Source organism: Camelus ferus, chromosome 3 (assembly GCF_009834535.1).
Source record: "Camelus ferus isolate YT-003-E chromosome 3, BCGSAC_Cfer_1.0, whole genome shotgun sequence".
In the NCBI taxonomy this organism is placed as follows: domain Eukaryota; kingdom Metazoa; phylum Chordata; class Mammalia; order Artiodactyla; family Camelidae; genus Camelus; species Camelus ferus.
This window is the reverse complement of record NC_045698.1, coordinates 105,873,939-105,889,374: the sequence shown is the minus strand read 5'-3', so window position 1 is coordinate 105,889,374 and position 15,436 is coordinate 105,873,939. Positions and strand designations below refer to the sequence as shown.

General features: G+C 53.4%; 1 protein-coding gene across 3 annotated transcripts in view; it reads left to right on the top strand.

Moving 5' to 3' along the window:
* Positions 1 to 14,658, top strand: part of CAMK2A (calcium/calmodulin dependent protein kinase II alpha) — a 62,297-nt gene extending 47,639 nt beyond the window's left edge. For all 3 annotated transcript variants that reach the window (XM_006174639.3, XM_006174638.3, XM_032477100.1), the window contains 4 exons: positions 4,474 to 4,549; positions 7,152 to 7,246; positions 10,950 to 11,178; positions 11,471 to 14,658. In XM_006174639.3, the coding sequence (XP_006174701.1) occupies positions 4,474 to 4,549; positions 7,152 to 7,246; positions 10,950 to 11,178; positions 11,471 to 11,474 (404 nt within the window). In that variant the 3' untranslated portion in view covers positions 11,475 to 14,658. The remainder of the gene's footprint in view (positions 1 to 4,473; positions 4,550 to 7,151; positions 7,247 to 10,949; positions 11,179 to 11,470) is intronic.
* Positions 14,659 to 15,436: the final 778 nt, after the last annotated feature.

The following is a 15,436-nucleotide window of genomic DNA, read 5'->3' as shown; positions in this document are numbered from 1 at the left end:
CCCTCTGCTTTAGAGACATCAGAATGGGAACATTTGTGAAGTGCTGAATTTTAATTCACATGTGCCCCTTTTAAAAGAGGTGAATCTGAGGCCCGGAAAAGAGAAAGGGCAGATCCAAGTTATTAATGGCAGAACTGGGTCCCCGTTTCCTGCCTCAGTTTCCCCACATGTAAAATGTCATGTCTGATGAAAGATGCTGGCTCAGCCAGGAGCTTCTACCCCTTTTTGGCAGGAGAGAGAGCCCTGTGCCTCCCCCAGCTTCTCCAGGCCTCAGAGAGAGTTTCCAGAGAACTATTTTCTGGTGTTAATTCGTTAAGTCTTCTTACTAAGTGAGAATAGCAGCTGGCCGGTGGATTCTGACCTAACATTAAAGTTAATTAGAAATGTCATCCTCCAGGGAACATTTTCCCCTGAGCAAAGAAAGGGACATTAATATTTCAGAACACCTTAGGCTTAATACACAGGCCTCTCACCTTCTGAATGGCACAGGGCTCTCCCAGGCCTCCTCCCCACTGCCCTACCTCCGCCTGGTCAGCCCCTTGAAAGTTTAATTGCCTCTCCTACCCAAAGTGCTGTCTCAGAAGCTGGGCAGAGACATTCTGAGAAATATTAGTTAGGAATGCTGATCCCATTTCAGCTTTGGCATGCTGTGTGACCTAGAGAGAGTGTCTTAACCTCTCTGGGGCTCCAGCTTTCCCATCGATAGGGGAGCACTCTTGGTTGGGTGAACACTTGGTACGTAAGAAATGCCAGAAGTTGTTACTGAGCAGCTGCTGAATGAATCTTTCATATAGCAATGGGACTGCTGAGGGCAGGGGAGGGGATCAGAACCAGAATGAATTTCTCCAGCTCTAAGGAGCACCACAACCCCAGATCTTTGGTCCCAGGGAATGAAGCTAGGGAGATTCCTGGCCACTAGGCTTTGACTATTGGCAAACTTGGTGTCCTGAGTGGCTGGAGGCCAAGTTAGGCACTGTCTCAGGCTGCATTAATAGTAGTATTGTGCCCAGAACTGGGGAGGGCATAAAGTGCTACCCTAGATCTGATATTCTGCAATATTCAAGTCTCACCAGGGATTGTGTACTCACACTCACAGAAGCAGCTAAACAGCTCAAGTACCCCTGAAGAGTAGATGGCCAGCCTGAGTCAGATCCTGCAAACCACATCCTGGAGGCCTTCAGCCCTGAGAAGAAAAGACTGGTAGCAGGGACAGCATAGAGTCTGGGGGAGCAGGTGCATGCTGCAGGGCCCTAGAAGGCAGAAAGGGGACCAGAACTATCACCAGGGCTTTTAGGGGGAGATTTCGACTCAAAAGGAGGTGAATGCAAATGGCGTAAGCTGTCCAGCAGGCTGCAAGCCCCAAGGTTCCAACCAAGACTGAACCGTCACGTATCAGGCTGCTGGGAAATGTCCCTGCCTGGGCTAGAGGCTAGAGGATGTCCTCAGGGGAAACTTCCAATTCAGAGCCTTCCAGTGATAACAAGCAGAGCTCTCACTTCGGGGGTACCAGGCGCTGCTCTCAAGCTTTACATAATGCATCATTATTTACAGAAATGAGTTGATATAAAGGGCTTGGAACAGTAGCTCTTTCTGAGTAAGGACCATATGTGTGTTAGTTATTTTTATTGATTTATTCTTAACTCCATCCTCAGAACCACTCTATGAGGTAAGTACTATTAGTAGCTCCATTATACATATGGGAAACTGAGGTCCTGGGCCGTACCTTGCCCCAGAGCACGCAGTTATTAAATAGCAGAACCCGGATCCAAACTTGGGATCTGGCTCTAGAATCCATGCCCTTCACCACTTTGCCAGCCCCTCTGAGGTGGCAGTGAGAAGCAGCCCATAGGAGACAGGACATTAAGCACAGGCTCGTGGAATGTCAAGCTGGAAGGGCTCCTAACATTGTGCAGAGCAGGCAAGGGAGGGGCACAGGCCCCATAGCCTGCCAGGAGCACGGGGATTCGCACTGGGTCGTCACCCTGATTCTGTGTTGGAGAGGCTGAAATGAGGTGTCTCCTGGTGGAGGTGGGTTTCTCCCCATCCTCAGTCTCTAGCATCTATGAAGGAGGGCAGAGGTGACCAGGAGGTCAGGCTATTGGGCTCCTAGGGACAGAGGCCACCGGGCAACTTGGGCAGTTCCAGGGAACCGGCAAAGCAGCAGCGCCAGACCCTGATCTGGTCCATCTCTTGTTCATTCATTCATGCCGCCTCTGTCCCTGCCCCAGTCAAGGCCCCAGAGTGACCCGGCAGAGCTCGTGGTCTAAGACAGACTCATTCCCAGCCCTGGTGATTCTTAGCAGAGCCAGGAGATAAAGAATTGGTGGCTCACTGCAGTGACTGGCTTTGAAAATGGTAACTTCGATGACGTTACGTCTACTGAGCACCCACCGTGTGCCAAGAGCTGTGTGCCAAGAGCTATGCAGGGCACGGGGCCCTGCCCTGAGGGGCAGGTGGTGTGGGGGAGAGGGGGATGGGCTTGGGAGCTGCATAGTCTGCTGGGGAGGGGTGGTCCACTGGAGCAGACTCTTTAACCTGTTGCCTCCAGTGTGACTGGAGTTCACCTCTGACTCCGAGGTGAAAATCACATGAGATTGTGCCGAGAGGCCATAAGATTTGCAGGTTGAGCACCCAGCACCAAGCGCACACACTCAATAACAAATGCCTGTGGGGCCAGGCCTGCTGCAGGCTCCAGGGATCAGTGAGCCTCCACGGAGCTCGTATTTGAGCTGGGAAAAAGACAAGGACAGGGGCCCAACATGACAGGGAGCGTGTTGGATCTCCTGGGTCCTGTCGAAAAGGCCTTGGGCTGGAGCCAAACACTGCACTCAAAATGTTCTGTGTCCTTGGGCAAGTCATAGCCCTTACCAGGCTTCTGTTTCTCCAGTATTTTGATGAGGAGTCTGAGTCCCTGGTCTCCAAGGGTTCTTGCAGCCTGAGTGTCCTGTGATTCTGTGTCCTCTGGGCCTGGGGTGAGCTCCCTGGTGTGAGGTGAGACGGGGAGGGGGGCACTGGTCATTGGTGAGGAAAGGGTGGGGACTGGGCCTCCACCAGGGGTGGTCGCCCTCCCACGCTCCCAGCCTGAGATGGACAATGTGTCACCTATGTCCACCTACCTCACCTGAGGCTGCTCCAGCACACCAGCTAGCTGACCAGGTTTGAGGATAAGCTTGAGCCTGGGGGAGCAGGGGAGGAGGGCCTGCCCCTGGGAAACCACGTGAGGCTTCTGATAGGACGGTCCCGCTGGGGTCGGGACACTTGGCTTCAAATTCCCTCATCGCTGAGGCTGAATCTCCTCATGTGTCAGAGCAGGGGAAACTGGCCTTGCCTGCTCCCCACTCCCAGGGTGTCTGTGGGGAGCAGATGCAGTAACGCGTGTGGGAGGATGCAGGAAATGGCACTTACAATGTGGACCTACTACATGCTAGGCACATCTCATCCCACGGGCACATCTCATCCCACGCTAATGACAAACCTGGGAGAAGGGCACTGTTACCTCCATCTGATGGACTAGGAGACAACCTTGTGGCCCACAGTTGCACAGCTCATGAGGACCTGGGCTGGGGTTTAAATAAAACTCTGTCTGGTACTGAAGTCTGGGTTCTATTCCCAACATGTTTGGCATTGAATGTATGAGAGGTGATGGTGTCCCCATTATACAGATGGGAAAACGGGCTCAGACCATCATTCATCTAATATGAAAGCTGACAGGGGAGGGTACAGTGCATGCTTGGCATGCATGAGGTCCTGGGTTCAATCCCCGGTACCTCCATTAAAATAAATAAACCTGATTACCTCCCCTCACCCCCCTAAATTATAAGGGTTCAAAGAAAAAGAAAATATGTCTAATCCTGTGCCAGAAAGACAGCAGCTGTTTGTGGTGTGGCAGTGGCAGACGGGGGAGGCCAGGGCTTAGCAACTGGGATTCATTATGCCTAGGAAGTTCTGGAAAGCTCAGTGCCTGATTCCTACAGGCACCCAAATAGCGCAAAAACTCACCCAGACCTAAGGGATGAGTAAGTCCCAAGCCCTTCCTTAGTGGCCCCAGTTTGGGCAGTGGGGGAGTCCCTGGTTTGTGGCTGTTGGTGACAATGACCACAGGTGACCTTGCTGGGATTCAGATGGCCAAGCAAGGTGATGGGGAAGCATGTTTTGGAGTCAAGACCTGAGTTCAAATCAGCCTAGAGTCAGAATGTCCAGCATGCATGCTGTTGGGAGGCAGAGGCTGCCAACTGAGGCACTGGCTCTGCCCTTTGTGGTTGAGGGCACTTGCGCACCGTTTCATGCCTCATTTCTTCTTCCATGAAATGGGAGTAATGATGCCCAGGAACAGTGTGTGTGAGGATAGAGACAAACTGTATGCAGCCCTCAGGTCCCAGGACAGGGACTGGTGCATGATGAGGACTCAGGAAATGGTGGTTGGTGCTCCATCACTGTCACTGTTATTTCTCTGTGTCCCCTCCTGCCTTACAGTGCGGAAACAGGAAATTATAAAAGTGACAGAGCAGCTGATTGAAGCCATAAGCAATGGAGATTTTGAGTCCTACACGTGAGTCGGCTGGGCCCATTCTGCATGTCCTGCCTGGATTGTTGATCAGGGGTCACTGATGGCTAATTTGGGGGTCCTCATCTCTGACCCTCATTCACTCACTCTGCATGTGCTGTGAATCAGGCTGAACTCATATTTCCGGTTTGCATTCAGACTTTATGCTTTTATTAAGCTTTCAGCTCACACCACTTGTTTATATCTCAGTCCTGCTCCTCCTCCTTCTCCTATCTTGTTCCCCAGGAGGAATGCCGACAAAACTCTTTTGCTTCCCCAAGCATGAACCTCCTCAGGAGATGAGCTGGGCAGGAGGGAGGCAGGCCCCTCCTCAGTCCTGCTTCATGGGCCTGAGTCCTCACCCTGGACCTCTTCAGTTCTCTGACCTCACATGGGCAGGAGTGGGCAGGAATCCATAGGGTGTGATCTCCAGTGAGCAGGGGTGAGCAAAAGAACCCCTAAAAGTAACCTTACATCCTCTGGAGGATAAGGCAGAGCGCACAAAAATAACATAAAATGAAACAGGTGGCATGAGACATCCCTACACACCTGGACCAGCCTTGGAGGGGCAGCTGTATGCAAAGGCTTGGCTGGAGCGCCCCCTGGTGGTCACCATCACCCTTGCTGGTCTGGCCCCAAACAGGCCCTCAGCTGGCCCCAGGGTGATCTCGCTAGGATTCTGGGCTGAGGCCTCAACGTCTTGGCCAGAGCTGGCAAGGCCTGGGCCTGGAGACCCAACATGTACTTTCTGGCGGACAAAAGCTGCCAACTAAGGGCCTATTGGGATCAGGTAAAGTGGGACTAACCTGGCCAGGCTTTGCTCTTTGGGCTTCCTGTTCCTGGTTTCCATTATGCCCAGGAGCTAAAATTTGTCTCCCAGAGGCTTGGCAGGCCAGGTGCATTCTAACTGTGGGAGGGTCTCAGCAGCAGTGGGTGGCAAAGCCCCAGCAAGCTACTGATTATCTCTGGAGGAACAAGGACCTTGGAAGGTGCAGGTGTGAGACCGAGGCCGCATGTACATGTAAGTGTGATGCACTTGGCCACACGTGCACGTTTGTGACTATGTGCACAAGGGGTGTGCGTGGGTGTGTGTGCACGTGTGCTCCTGGGGGTTGCATAAAAACATGGAAATGCGTTGTTGAACGGGTCTTGCATTCAGCCCTAGAAAGAGTTAAGTCAGCCATGGGAGACCCGGAAAGTGGGTCTGGAGGACACAGCCAAGGCGGGAGGGGTGAGAGGTGGCTCCTCTGGACCCCAAGCCTCCCGCCTCTGTGATGTCACTTCCTCTGGCACCTGCAGCCTACTCTAGGTTCTGACCTCTTGCCCTGACCTCTGGGGCCTGTGGTACCCTGAGTCTGGCCCTGCTAAGCCTCTGCTTCCCAGCATGTGGTATGGAGTTGGAGCAGACGGTCTCTGAGTCCCTTCAGAGGCTGGGAAGCCCAGAGACTTCCTGGAGAGGGGTTCCTCTGGGGAAGTGGTTGGGGGTGCTCAGTCTCCCAGACGATCAGGACTAAGACCCCCAGCTTTGGATGATTCTGGAGCTGGAAGAGCCCCAAGCATCCCATGTGGTCTGAGCACAACCCCCTGGCCCCTAGCTAATCCATCTGGAGAAACTGAGGTCCTGAGTAGAGAAGCAAGTTGTTTGGAGTCACAAAGACCAGGCAGTCAGCACAGAGCAAGGACGGAGCACCCTGCACTCACCACGGAGTCCGGCTCAGATGATGCTGGGCCTGGCACTCTCCTCCAGTATCTTCAGTCCCTCCCCAAGTCCGGATCTTTGCTTGTCCTGGGGGACATCCTGTCCCTGGCTTCACTGTCGTCATCACAGGGATCCATGTTGGGCCACAACAATCCCAGAGCCCTGGGGGTGGAGGAGACAGTTTTTTCCTGCCTCAGTCTGGCTGTCAGGGCCTCCCAGAAAACAGACCTGGGAGGGAGCACTGAGCTGAAAATACACGGCAGAGGGCCTCCTCGGCCAGGCCCTGGGCTCCTTCCTCCCAGGCACTACTTCTTGGAGTGATGTTTTCCTCAACTTACGGAAGAAGGAACTATGGGAAGGCTGCTGCCAACAATAGGGCACCTTTGTTTAACATAGCAAAATGCTGTTCCTTCCAGGGACACACCTGCTTGGTGAACAGAAGTTACTTTAAAGTGAAGGAAAATGTGTCTCTGCCGTAGGAAGACAAATTAGGAACCGCACCCTCTGGATGGATCTGCTGTCCTGAGCAGGGGATGCAATTTCGGGAGTGGTGTACAGGCTGAATTATCCCCGTTGGTGCCTTAGTGCAGCGCACAACTGCACGACATTCACGTTGCTGTCGCTTAGAGAGGTTAAGCCACTTGTTGAGGGTCTCATAACCTATAAGTGGCAGGGCCACGACCTGGCCCCAGGCTTCCCAGTTCTGAATGGCACTGGCCAGTCCACAGTGCCCCTCAAGGTCACTGTACAAGCCCTTTCCCATCCGCCAACCTCAGTGACCCTGTGAGGTGGGTGCAGTCACTCTAATTTCACAGGCTCAGCCTCCTGGGGTCCAGGCCCCTGGAATTGGAGGAGGGGGGCTCCGAGAGGCCATCCCAGCCCCTCTCTCCTCTGACTTCCTCCCTCCAGGAAGATGTGTGACCCCGGGATGACAGCCTTCGAACCCGAGGCCCTGGGGAACCTGGTCGAGGGCCTGGACTTCCATCGATTCTATTTTGAAAACCGTGAGCAATCCCTTCCCTCTGGGCTGCCTGTTGTCTGCTCTTGTTCGTGTCCTGCCGGATGGCACAGCAGGGTGACAGGCAGGGCCCCCCAGGGCATCTCAGGAACCAGCGAAGAGGAAGAGCCCGTGTGGACAGGGGTTGGTACCATCTTGGTTCCCTCTCCTAACTCTGGCCCATCCGCCTGTCCCTGCTGTGGCTGAGGATGGGGACCTCGGATAAGTGTGACAAGCTCTCCCAGCCCTCTCCTGCCGATGACCCTGGGAGGGCCTGGGGAAGGCCTTTACTCACACTCCACACATCAGGGAGCCTTCCCACCATGGTGCACCCCCAAGTTACAGTCACCTTAATGCCTGTGGCCACCCCAGCTGCCCAGCTGGTTACAAACTGGCGTGTGGGTGGGCAGTCTGGGGAAGAGAGGACCAAGCTCACACTGCTGTGCCCTGCCTGTTTGTCTAGGTCTCTGTCCGCATGTCTGTCCTTCCCAGGTTTCTCCTTTGCAGGAGAGACCTTGGCAGCTTTGCAACCAGGGGCTGTCAGGGGGCTGAGGCTGGGCCTGACCTAGGGCACTTTCTGCCTGTGTCCGCATCTCACCTTGGCCAGGGGTCAGATAAGGACAAACCATAGCATGTGCAGGTTAGACTCATGCAGCTCAGGACCCAGAGGAAGGCCCTGGAGGTGGTCCAGGGTCCTCCAGAGGGAAGGCACGTATCGCTGAGGCTACATTAGGTGATTTCTGGTGCTTTGGGGCACCAATGGAAAAAGCACTGGTTCACACAGCGAGAAAGTTGGTCCCTTTCTAAATTCTCCTCAATACATCTGGCTCCTTCAAGAGGAAAGGCTCAGTTTGGTGCTAGTCTGTCTTAAACATCCAGTGCTTTATAATTCACCTTGTTACCAAAAAGAGAGCAGTCTCAGGCTCAGATCCCATGCAGGCAAAAGCATGGAGCTCGGATTACATAACTTGATTTCATTTTCACTGGACTTACTATTAAAATTGTATTCTGTGGGACTGGTTGTTCATTAATGGTTGTGGTAGGAATTTTTCTTTTAAAATAAATTTTTATAAATTAATGAAGTGAATTGATTTAAGGAAATAGGTTCAGGAAGTAAGCACAGGTGGCACTCATAGATGGTAAAAATACAGGTGGTACTTAAGCGACTGAATTTGGACCTAGTCCAACTCTTCATCATACAGAAGGGGAAACTGAGGTCCAGAGAGGGGAAGTGACTTGTCCAAAGGAACCCAGAAAGCGGGTGGTAGAACCCCATCCTGACTCCCTCCAGCGCCCCCTTCTTTCCCGTGCTCCCCTCTCACCTGGGCATTAATGCCCCCTAACTGGATACCCCTCTCCTGCCTACACGCGGTCTGACTGCATGTTAGTATAAGGGCTCAAGAGCACCCCCAAAATAGCTGTGAAGAAGGAAGCTGCATTTTTCCTTTGACAAATCAGACTCTGATTTTCTAAGGCTAGCAATGCAGGTTGAATGTGAAAAGAGGTGGCTGGCCCCACTGTCCCCATCACCCTGGAGCTCCCTAGCTGATCATGGCGGCCATCTCTATACTGGCCTGTCCTCTAGGGGGCGCTGGTTCCCCAGAGTGAACGCAATCCCCACAGAGCAGAGACCAAACGGAGCTGGCTCTAAAGACTCTGGGATGGCAAAAGGGGAAAAACCAGGGGAGGCCGTGCCAGCCCGTGGCCTGTATTCAGGCAGCGAGCCCATCATAGCACCGGCCCCCTGCACTCTGGGCTTGGACGTCTAGTCACATCAAAGGACCCACGAGAGCAAGACCCAGGGTAACTGCATGCCCTCAGCCAAGTCCCACCCTCCTGTCTGCTTTTACCAGCTGGAGGACCTGGCCCCTTCTCCTACCCTAGCCACGAAGGTGGATGTGGGAAGCCTACAGTCTGTTCAAAAGTTACCACATTAGGGTGGCCCTCTCTCAGGACCCCAGCTCTTGCCGACAGTAGCAAGGCCCAGTGCCCTCAACAGCGCTAAGTTCTGTTTGTCCCTTTTGGGATTGTTCTGGATAGTCCTCATTCAGTCCCACCTGGAGACTGACTTCTTTTAGGTTCTACTGTATTTCTTTCAGAAACTGGCCCAGCTTTGGATAAGTCTGATTGCTTCTCTGGACCTCAGTTTCCAGGTCTGCTCAGGGATACAGTGAACCAGACGGTGTTGAGTGCCTCCAGCCCTGGATGCTGTCAAGGATGCTTATGGAGGCCTCCTTGCGCTTTGTGGGAGGGCCCCTGGGTGACCTCTGAGGTCACTCCCAAGCCTATAAAGCAAAAGCTCTGCGCTCTCTCTGTCCATGAGACCAGAATTGTAAAAGTCTGTTAGTCAACGTATTTAAGGCTTAGTGATTTTGAGTCATTTATCCAAAGTCTATGTATAGTTGACTGTAATATTTAGGAGTGGATATTATTGGATGCTTTCTGTAGTCCTTGAAAAAAAAATAACAATTTTACGTTTTTCAGGAAATCATTGGCTTACAGACTTGGCTGGGCATCAGAACCAGAGGATGAGAAAGGGGAGGGAGCTTTTTAATATTATAGATTCTTGAACTGGCATCACCAAGGGTGGGGCTGGGCAGTCTATATTTAATGTCAGCTCTCCATGGGGTTCAGACCTACATTTGGGCTACACTAAAGGGAGGCACGAGGGTTCCTCTGAAGCCCAAGACCCTGGTGACCCCTGTCCAGCCCCTCCCTAGGCTGTTGTCTTTCTATGCTTTTGGTTTTTATCTTGCTAAAGAAATTGAGAGTTCCTAGAACCAAGATGATGATGATGATAATAGTAATAACAGCTCCTGTTTCACGTAGAGAGAGCTGGCTTCCAGTCCTTTTGTCGGTTCTCTCGTGATTATAAGAGCCAAGCATTTCCCCTCTGGAAAGCTCCATGAACTCACCCCATGACCGCCAGCACCATCCTTATAATTCCAAGCTTCTAAGATTCTATCATTTTAATATTCTCCAAATTTCCATAATGCTATATGTTGAGAACAGAGGTGGCAAATGAGGGGCCCACAAGCCACATCGGGACTACATGTATGTTTCGTGTGGTCTACATGATGCTTTAAATTTGAATTAGATGCTAATAATTTAAAATGAGGCACTTACATGTAAAAATCCGGATTTCTGGATTCTCTTGAAAAATCAGAAAGTGTGGCAACATAGGGTCCCACTTATTCACATAGCAAATACCAGGGAAGCTGCGTACAGGGCACCTCTGTAGAAGGGACGTAGTGCCCTGTCTCCACCACTCCCTATTGCTCCCTGACCCAGAGACAAAAGGTCAGTTATCATTTAGCATCTTAGACCCAGCTCAGCCCCCTTGCTTATGTACTCACCTGGCCTCTGTAGGGATCTGGGTTGAGACTCTCGTCTAAGTTCATCTGATTCTACATTCATCTGTGTGTGTGGTGAGATACTGTGATTCTAAAATTCCATTTCCCTGTGTTTGAAGAATTCAGCTTGTCTTGCAGTCCACTGTAGCTAAGCTGGGATATGCTCTAGTCAACTACAGGTTCTGCCTTGACTCCCAGGTAGCTGAGCCCTGTCACAGAGACCCCCCTCCTCTGGAAATGAGGCAGGCAGAGGTGCCTGTGCTGAGGGGGTTGCTGAAAGCTGGGGAAGTGAAGGAAATGAGAGTCAGGAGGCCCCCCGGGTGCAACTCCTCTGCCCCCTCCCATCCCCGCCTCCAGTGTGGTCCCGGAACAGCAAACCTGTGCACACCACCATCCTGAACCCCCACATCCACCTGATGGGCGACGAGTCAGCCTGCATCGCCTACATCCGCATCACGCAGTACCTGGACGCAGGCGGCATCCCTCGCACTGCGCAGTCAGAGGAGACCCGCGTGTGGCACCGCCGAGATGGCAAATGGCAGATCGTCCACTTCCACAGATCTGGGGCACCCTCCGTCCTGCCCCAGTAAGAGCCTCTCCTTCCTGCCACCTGTCATTTAGGACCATCTAAAGGAATGGGGTGGTGTCAGTCTGGAGGTGGTACACCTTGGGGAACCTGGCTGCTGGATGGCTGTGAGGTGGGGGTAGGAGGACCACAGTGGGGAGATCAGGCCTGCAGGTCTGGGAGCAGGGGCGGGGGGCGGTGCATGAGGTGGGTGGGACCCACAGGAGGCAGCGTGTACTCCCTCTAAGGAGGTGCGGGAGGGTGGTTGCTCAAGGAAGCACCACATCACCACTGCACATACCATGTCTTACAGCTGAAGGATCAGGCTGGGGGCACCGTACCGCAGAGATCCACTCTTTGTCCGTGGAATGTGGCTGCTGGTTCTCCCACTTGGATTTTGCTGGAATTCCCTCAATCACACCATCCCGCTGCCATCACTATCACCTTCATACCTGTGTCAAGAAAACCTGCCTGTTTGCAAAAGCTATCACGACTTCAGAGCAAATGGCCACATCACCCCATCCCCACCTGTCACTCTCGTTCTCTGTCCCCGGCCAGGGAGGGGCTTCCTCAGGCCTGGGTGCCCAGGGTGCCAGCCCCTGGACCCCCCTCCCAGCTGCCGTTGGCCTGGTCTTGCCTTGGCTGTAGGCCCGAGCGCCCAGCTGTGTGTTCCCTCAGGGGCTGGGGAGGAGGGGCGCAGTCAGGAGGAATGTGGCATCTGCCTGGCCCTCTCCCTGATCTCTCCTCTTCCTGGGCCTCCCGGGGAAGGGCAGATGAAGCCCCAACTCCCCGAGCCAACCTCCCCTGCGGGAGAGGGCAAGAGAGGAGCAGACGCCAGGAGCCTCCTGCCTCAAACTGCCTTCCTAGATCTTCTCCCGTCCTGTCCTGCCCTCCTGGTCTGCAGCTGACCCTCCTCCCTCAGTGTGGGGGGGCGCGATCCTCTCAGGGTGCCCCCATTTCTTTCCTCCTTCTGCTGATGTCCCCTCCAGCACTAACCGCCCCTTCCACCCTTCCATCAGGCCCGGGGAATTCCAGCTTCGTCACATCCGAGGAGAGAATCTGATTGCTTTTTGGGGGCAAAAGAAAACAACGTTTAGGTATCACTTCTACTTGGACCGCATGCCTTTTTATAGCCAAACTTCTGTGTGTTTCGTAAATGGATTTCACGTTAATGGATATTTATGTAATAACTAGACCTCTCAGATTATTGTGAGAACAGTTGGGTAGGGAAGGAAAGTGGGAAGAGGTTGAAGGGTAGTTTTTTCTGTTCAAGGTCTTTTTGTTTTTTTCTTTCTTTCCTTTTTTTTTTTTTTTTTTTGGTCATCTCTGAGATGGACTTTGTCACTTGTGGTTATCTGGGGCGGAGGTGGACTCAGCCCCGGGGAAAGGATCTCTCTGACATTTCAGACCCAAGTTTCCCTTCAGGACTGGAGAAGCATCACATGGTGGTGCTGACGAAGAAACAGCAAATCAGGGCAGAGAGAGTAGGGGAGGTTGTCAGGATGGCAGTGTCTAGGCTTTTCCTTGCTTGCCTCCCAAACCGGGGTCCTTACTACCGTGCTTCCCAGGATTTCCTCCCACCACATCTGTGTACCACCCCTGGCGCCCCCCCCCCACCTCTGAGGGGTTCATGAGCATGTGTCTTCATGTGGGTCCAAAAGCAGCGCTGGAATTTCTACTCTTCACACCTCCTCCTGCAGTCATGGGTTCATATCTTTCTTTTCCTTTCTCTTTCCCTCTTCCCTTGGGAATTGACTCTGATGTGGAATGCCTTGGCACGTCCACTAGGATCTACTGTCTGCACTGTTTTCTTTGCATGACTTTATATGCAGTAAGTATGTTGAAAAAAAAAAGAAAAGAGGAAAAAACACTCAGCAAAATCAATCTACATGTTTTGGACAAAAAAAAAAAAAGAGGTTGTATTCTCAGTGTCCGACTCGGAATTATGTTGCTGCCTCTCTGTGCTTTTGGCCTCTGTGTGGCCGTGTTTTGCCAGCATGAGATACTGTCCCCTCTTGGAGGATTTTAGGGGAGGAAGAGCCACATCCCCAGGGATTTGTAGGAGGCTCTGGTTCCCCCAAACCCCTGGGGAATCCTGGGTGTTGAGTGGAGCAGGACTGATGTGGGTGTTTGACCCAGGACTTTCTGAGTTTTCCCCAATCACAAGCTGTCTGCTAGGCTCATTCTGTCGGCAAGGGCTGCTGCCCCCGGGACAGGTGAGGCAGGCTGGGCGGGGGGCTGCAGGCCAGGAGAGAGGCTGCCCAGCCCTCCTGGTCTCCAAACTGGTCGATCACTGGACCTCCACCCTTGGCAGAGACCCTACTGCCGAGGCCCAGGGTGGGCACTTGACCTGCCCCAGGTCCAGAGGGCTTCCCAGTAAGGCCCAGTGATCCCAGCATCCCAGCAGCAAAACCACCTGCCTCCCTTGTGAGCTGCCAGCTCCCACAGCCATCCCCAAGCCAAAGGTGAGGGGTTGCTGCTATTACCAAGGCAAAGTCTGGTCCTTCTTCAGCCTCAGTTTCCCCTCCCCTCCGTTCAAAGGGTTAAATGTTCCCACCCAGCCTATGTTGCAGGGCTGCTGGGGTGGGGATCAAATAAGATGGTGAGGTGAAGCCCAGTACGCCCATGAGAACCAACAGGGTGAGTCACTGGCTGGTCTTCCATTCCTCTCTGGGCCTGGCCAGTCCCCCTGCCCTCCCCCGCCCATCCCTCATCCCCCGCTTTGGTGCCTGTCTGCTGCTGATTCGCAGTGGACTGTGGGGGAAAGAGCCATGGTTTGGGGGTTGTTAGGATTCCATTCACATCTCTGATCAGACTCACTCTGTGACCTTGGGCAGGTCCTTTCCTTGCTCTGGCCCTCGGTTCCCCACCAGAGGACGCTGAGCTAGAGGACACCAAAGTCCTGCCTTTTACCTGCTGACACACTTCCTGTCCACTGTGCCCCTCTCTGGGTACCAGAGAAGTAGAGGCCAGTCCCTACCCCAGGCCAAGATGGCCCCACTGTAAAGGCCACACCTGTGGGTGGGCAGTCAGCTGGTGTAGACGCCAGGGCACCAGCGTGATCCTGAGGCAGCCGGCAGGGGAGACTGGCAGACAAAGTAGCCCAGAGCCGACCCCCTCACCAGACAGTCAGACATCCTGTAGATGCAAAAAATCCAGCCCTAAGACAAGTCCTCGGCTCCAGCATGCAAACACGTTAACGGGAAAGCATTCTCCCGGACGTGCGCTCAGCGAGCGCTGATCCTGACCCCTGGCCTCCTGTCTCCCTTCAAGGGGAGACCCCTTAGGGGATATATTTGCCAGACTCCCCGTGCTGGTTTCTTTGTTACTATTTGTTTGGGGGTTTGTTTCAATTCTCTCTTTTCTTTTTTTAAAAAATACGTGGCTGTGAACTTGAATGACCACTGCTCAAACTTTCTGCTATTTTGGGCTTGGGGGTGGGAAGAAGGGGTGTCTGTTTTATTCTTGGTGTTTTCAGTGCAATAAATAGCTACAAACTTCTGTGCCCTCGCTGTCTCCCTGTCTCCGTCAAGCAGGGCCCTGGGAGAGTATTTCCTGTTCTAGATCTCTCCGGTTGTGAAATACAAGCCCAGGTCTTCATTCTGATTGGACCCACTTGGTCACATGCTCAAGGCTGAGCCAATCACTGTGGGATTATGCTCGGACCATGTGCCCCAGCCTTAGAGCCAGGGATGGGGCTGGCTACCTCTCAGGCGCACGAGGTGCCCTTACTAGAGCAAGGGGTGGACGTGGGTTGCCGCCAACAGCCAACAGCAGTCTCCCTCAGTGGCCAGGGACAAGGCTCTTCTCCTCCAGGCCTCGGTTTCCTTGTATAGTGAGGCGGTTTTTCCAAAAGTCCCTCCCCACCTGTTCTCTTTCCTCCACCCAGTCTCACAGACAAGCCCCCAGGATTCAGAGCCCCGGTAGAGGGGTTGGGGGAAGGGCTTCTTCCCACAGACTGTCTGCAGACAGAGTGCCTGGGGTGGGGGCCTTGGGGCTGGAGAGAGGGATGGCGTGAGAGGCTCCATGGGGGGAAGGGAGGCCACTGCCGCATTAGAGGCTGCTTTGGTTCCCTGAGCCCAAGCTGCTCAGGCTGAGCCAGGGTGGTAATGCAGAGGCTTCTGCCCCCTCAGGCCATGACAGGGTGACTGGCCACCCATCCTGTTTGCTGACAAGTAATTTCCAGTGTGAAACCAGCAGTCCCAGGCTAACCAGATGAGTTGCTCATTGTAAGCCATTCCTTCACCAAAGAGGACTGATTTCACAGCGCTGGGGGCTG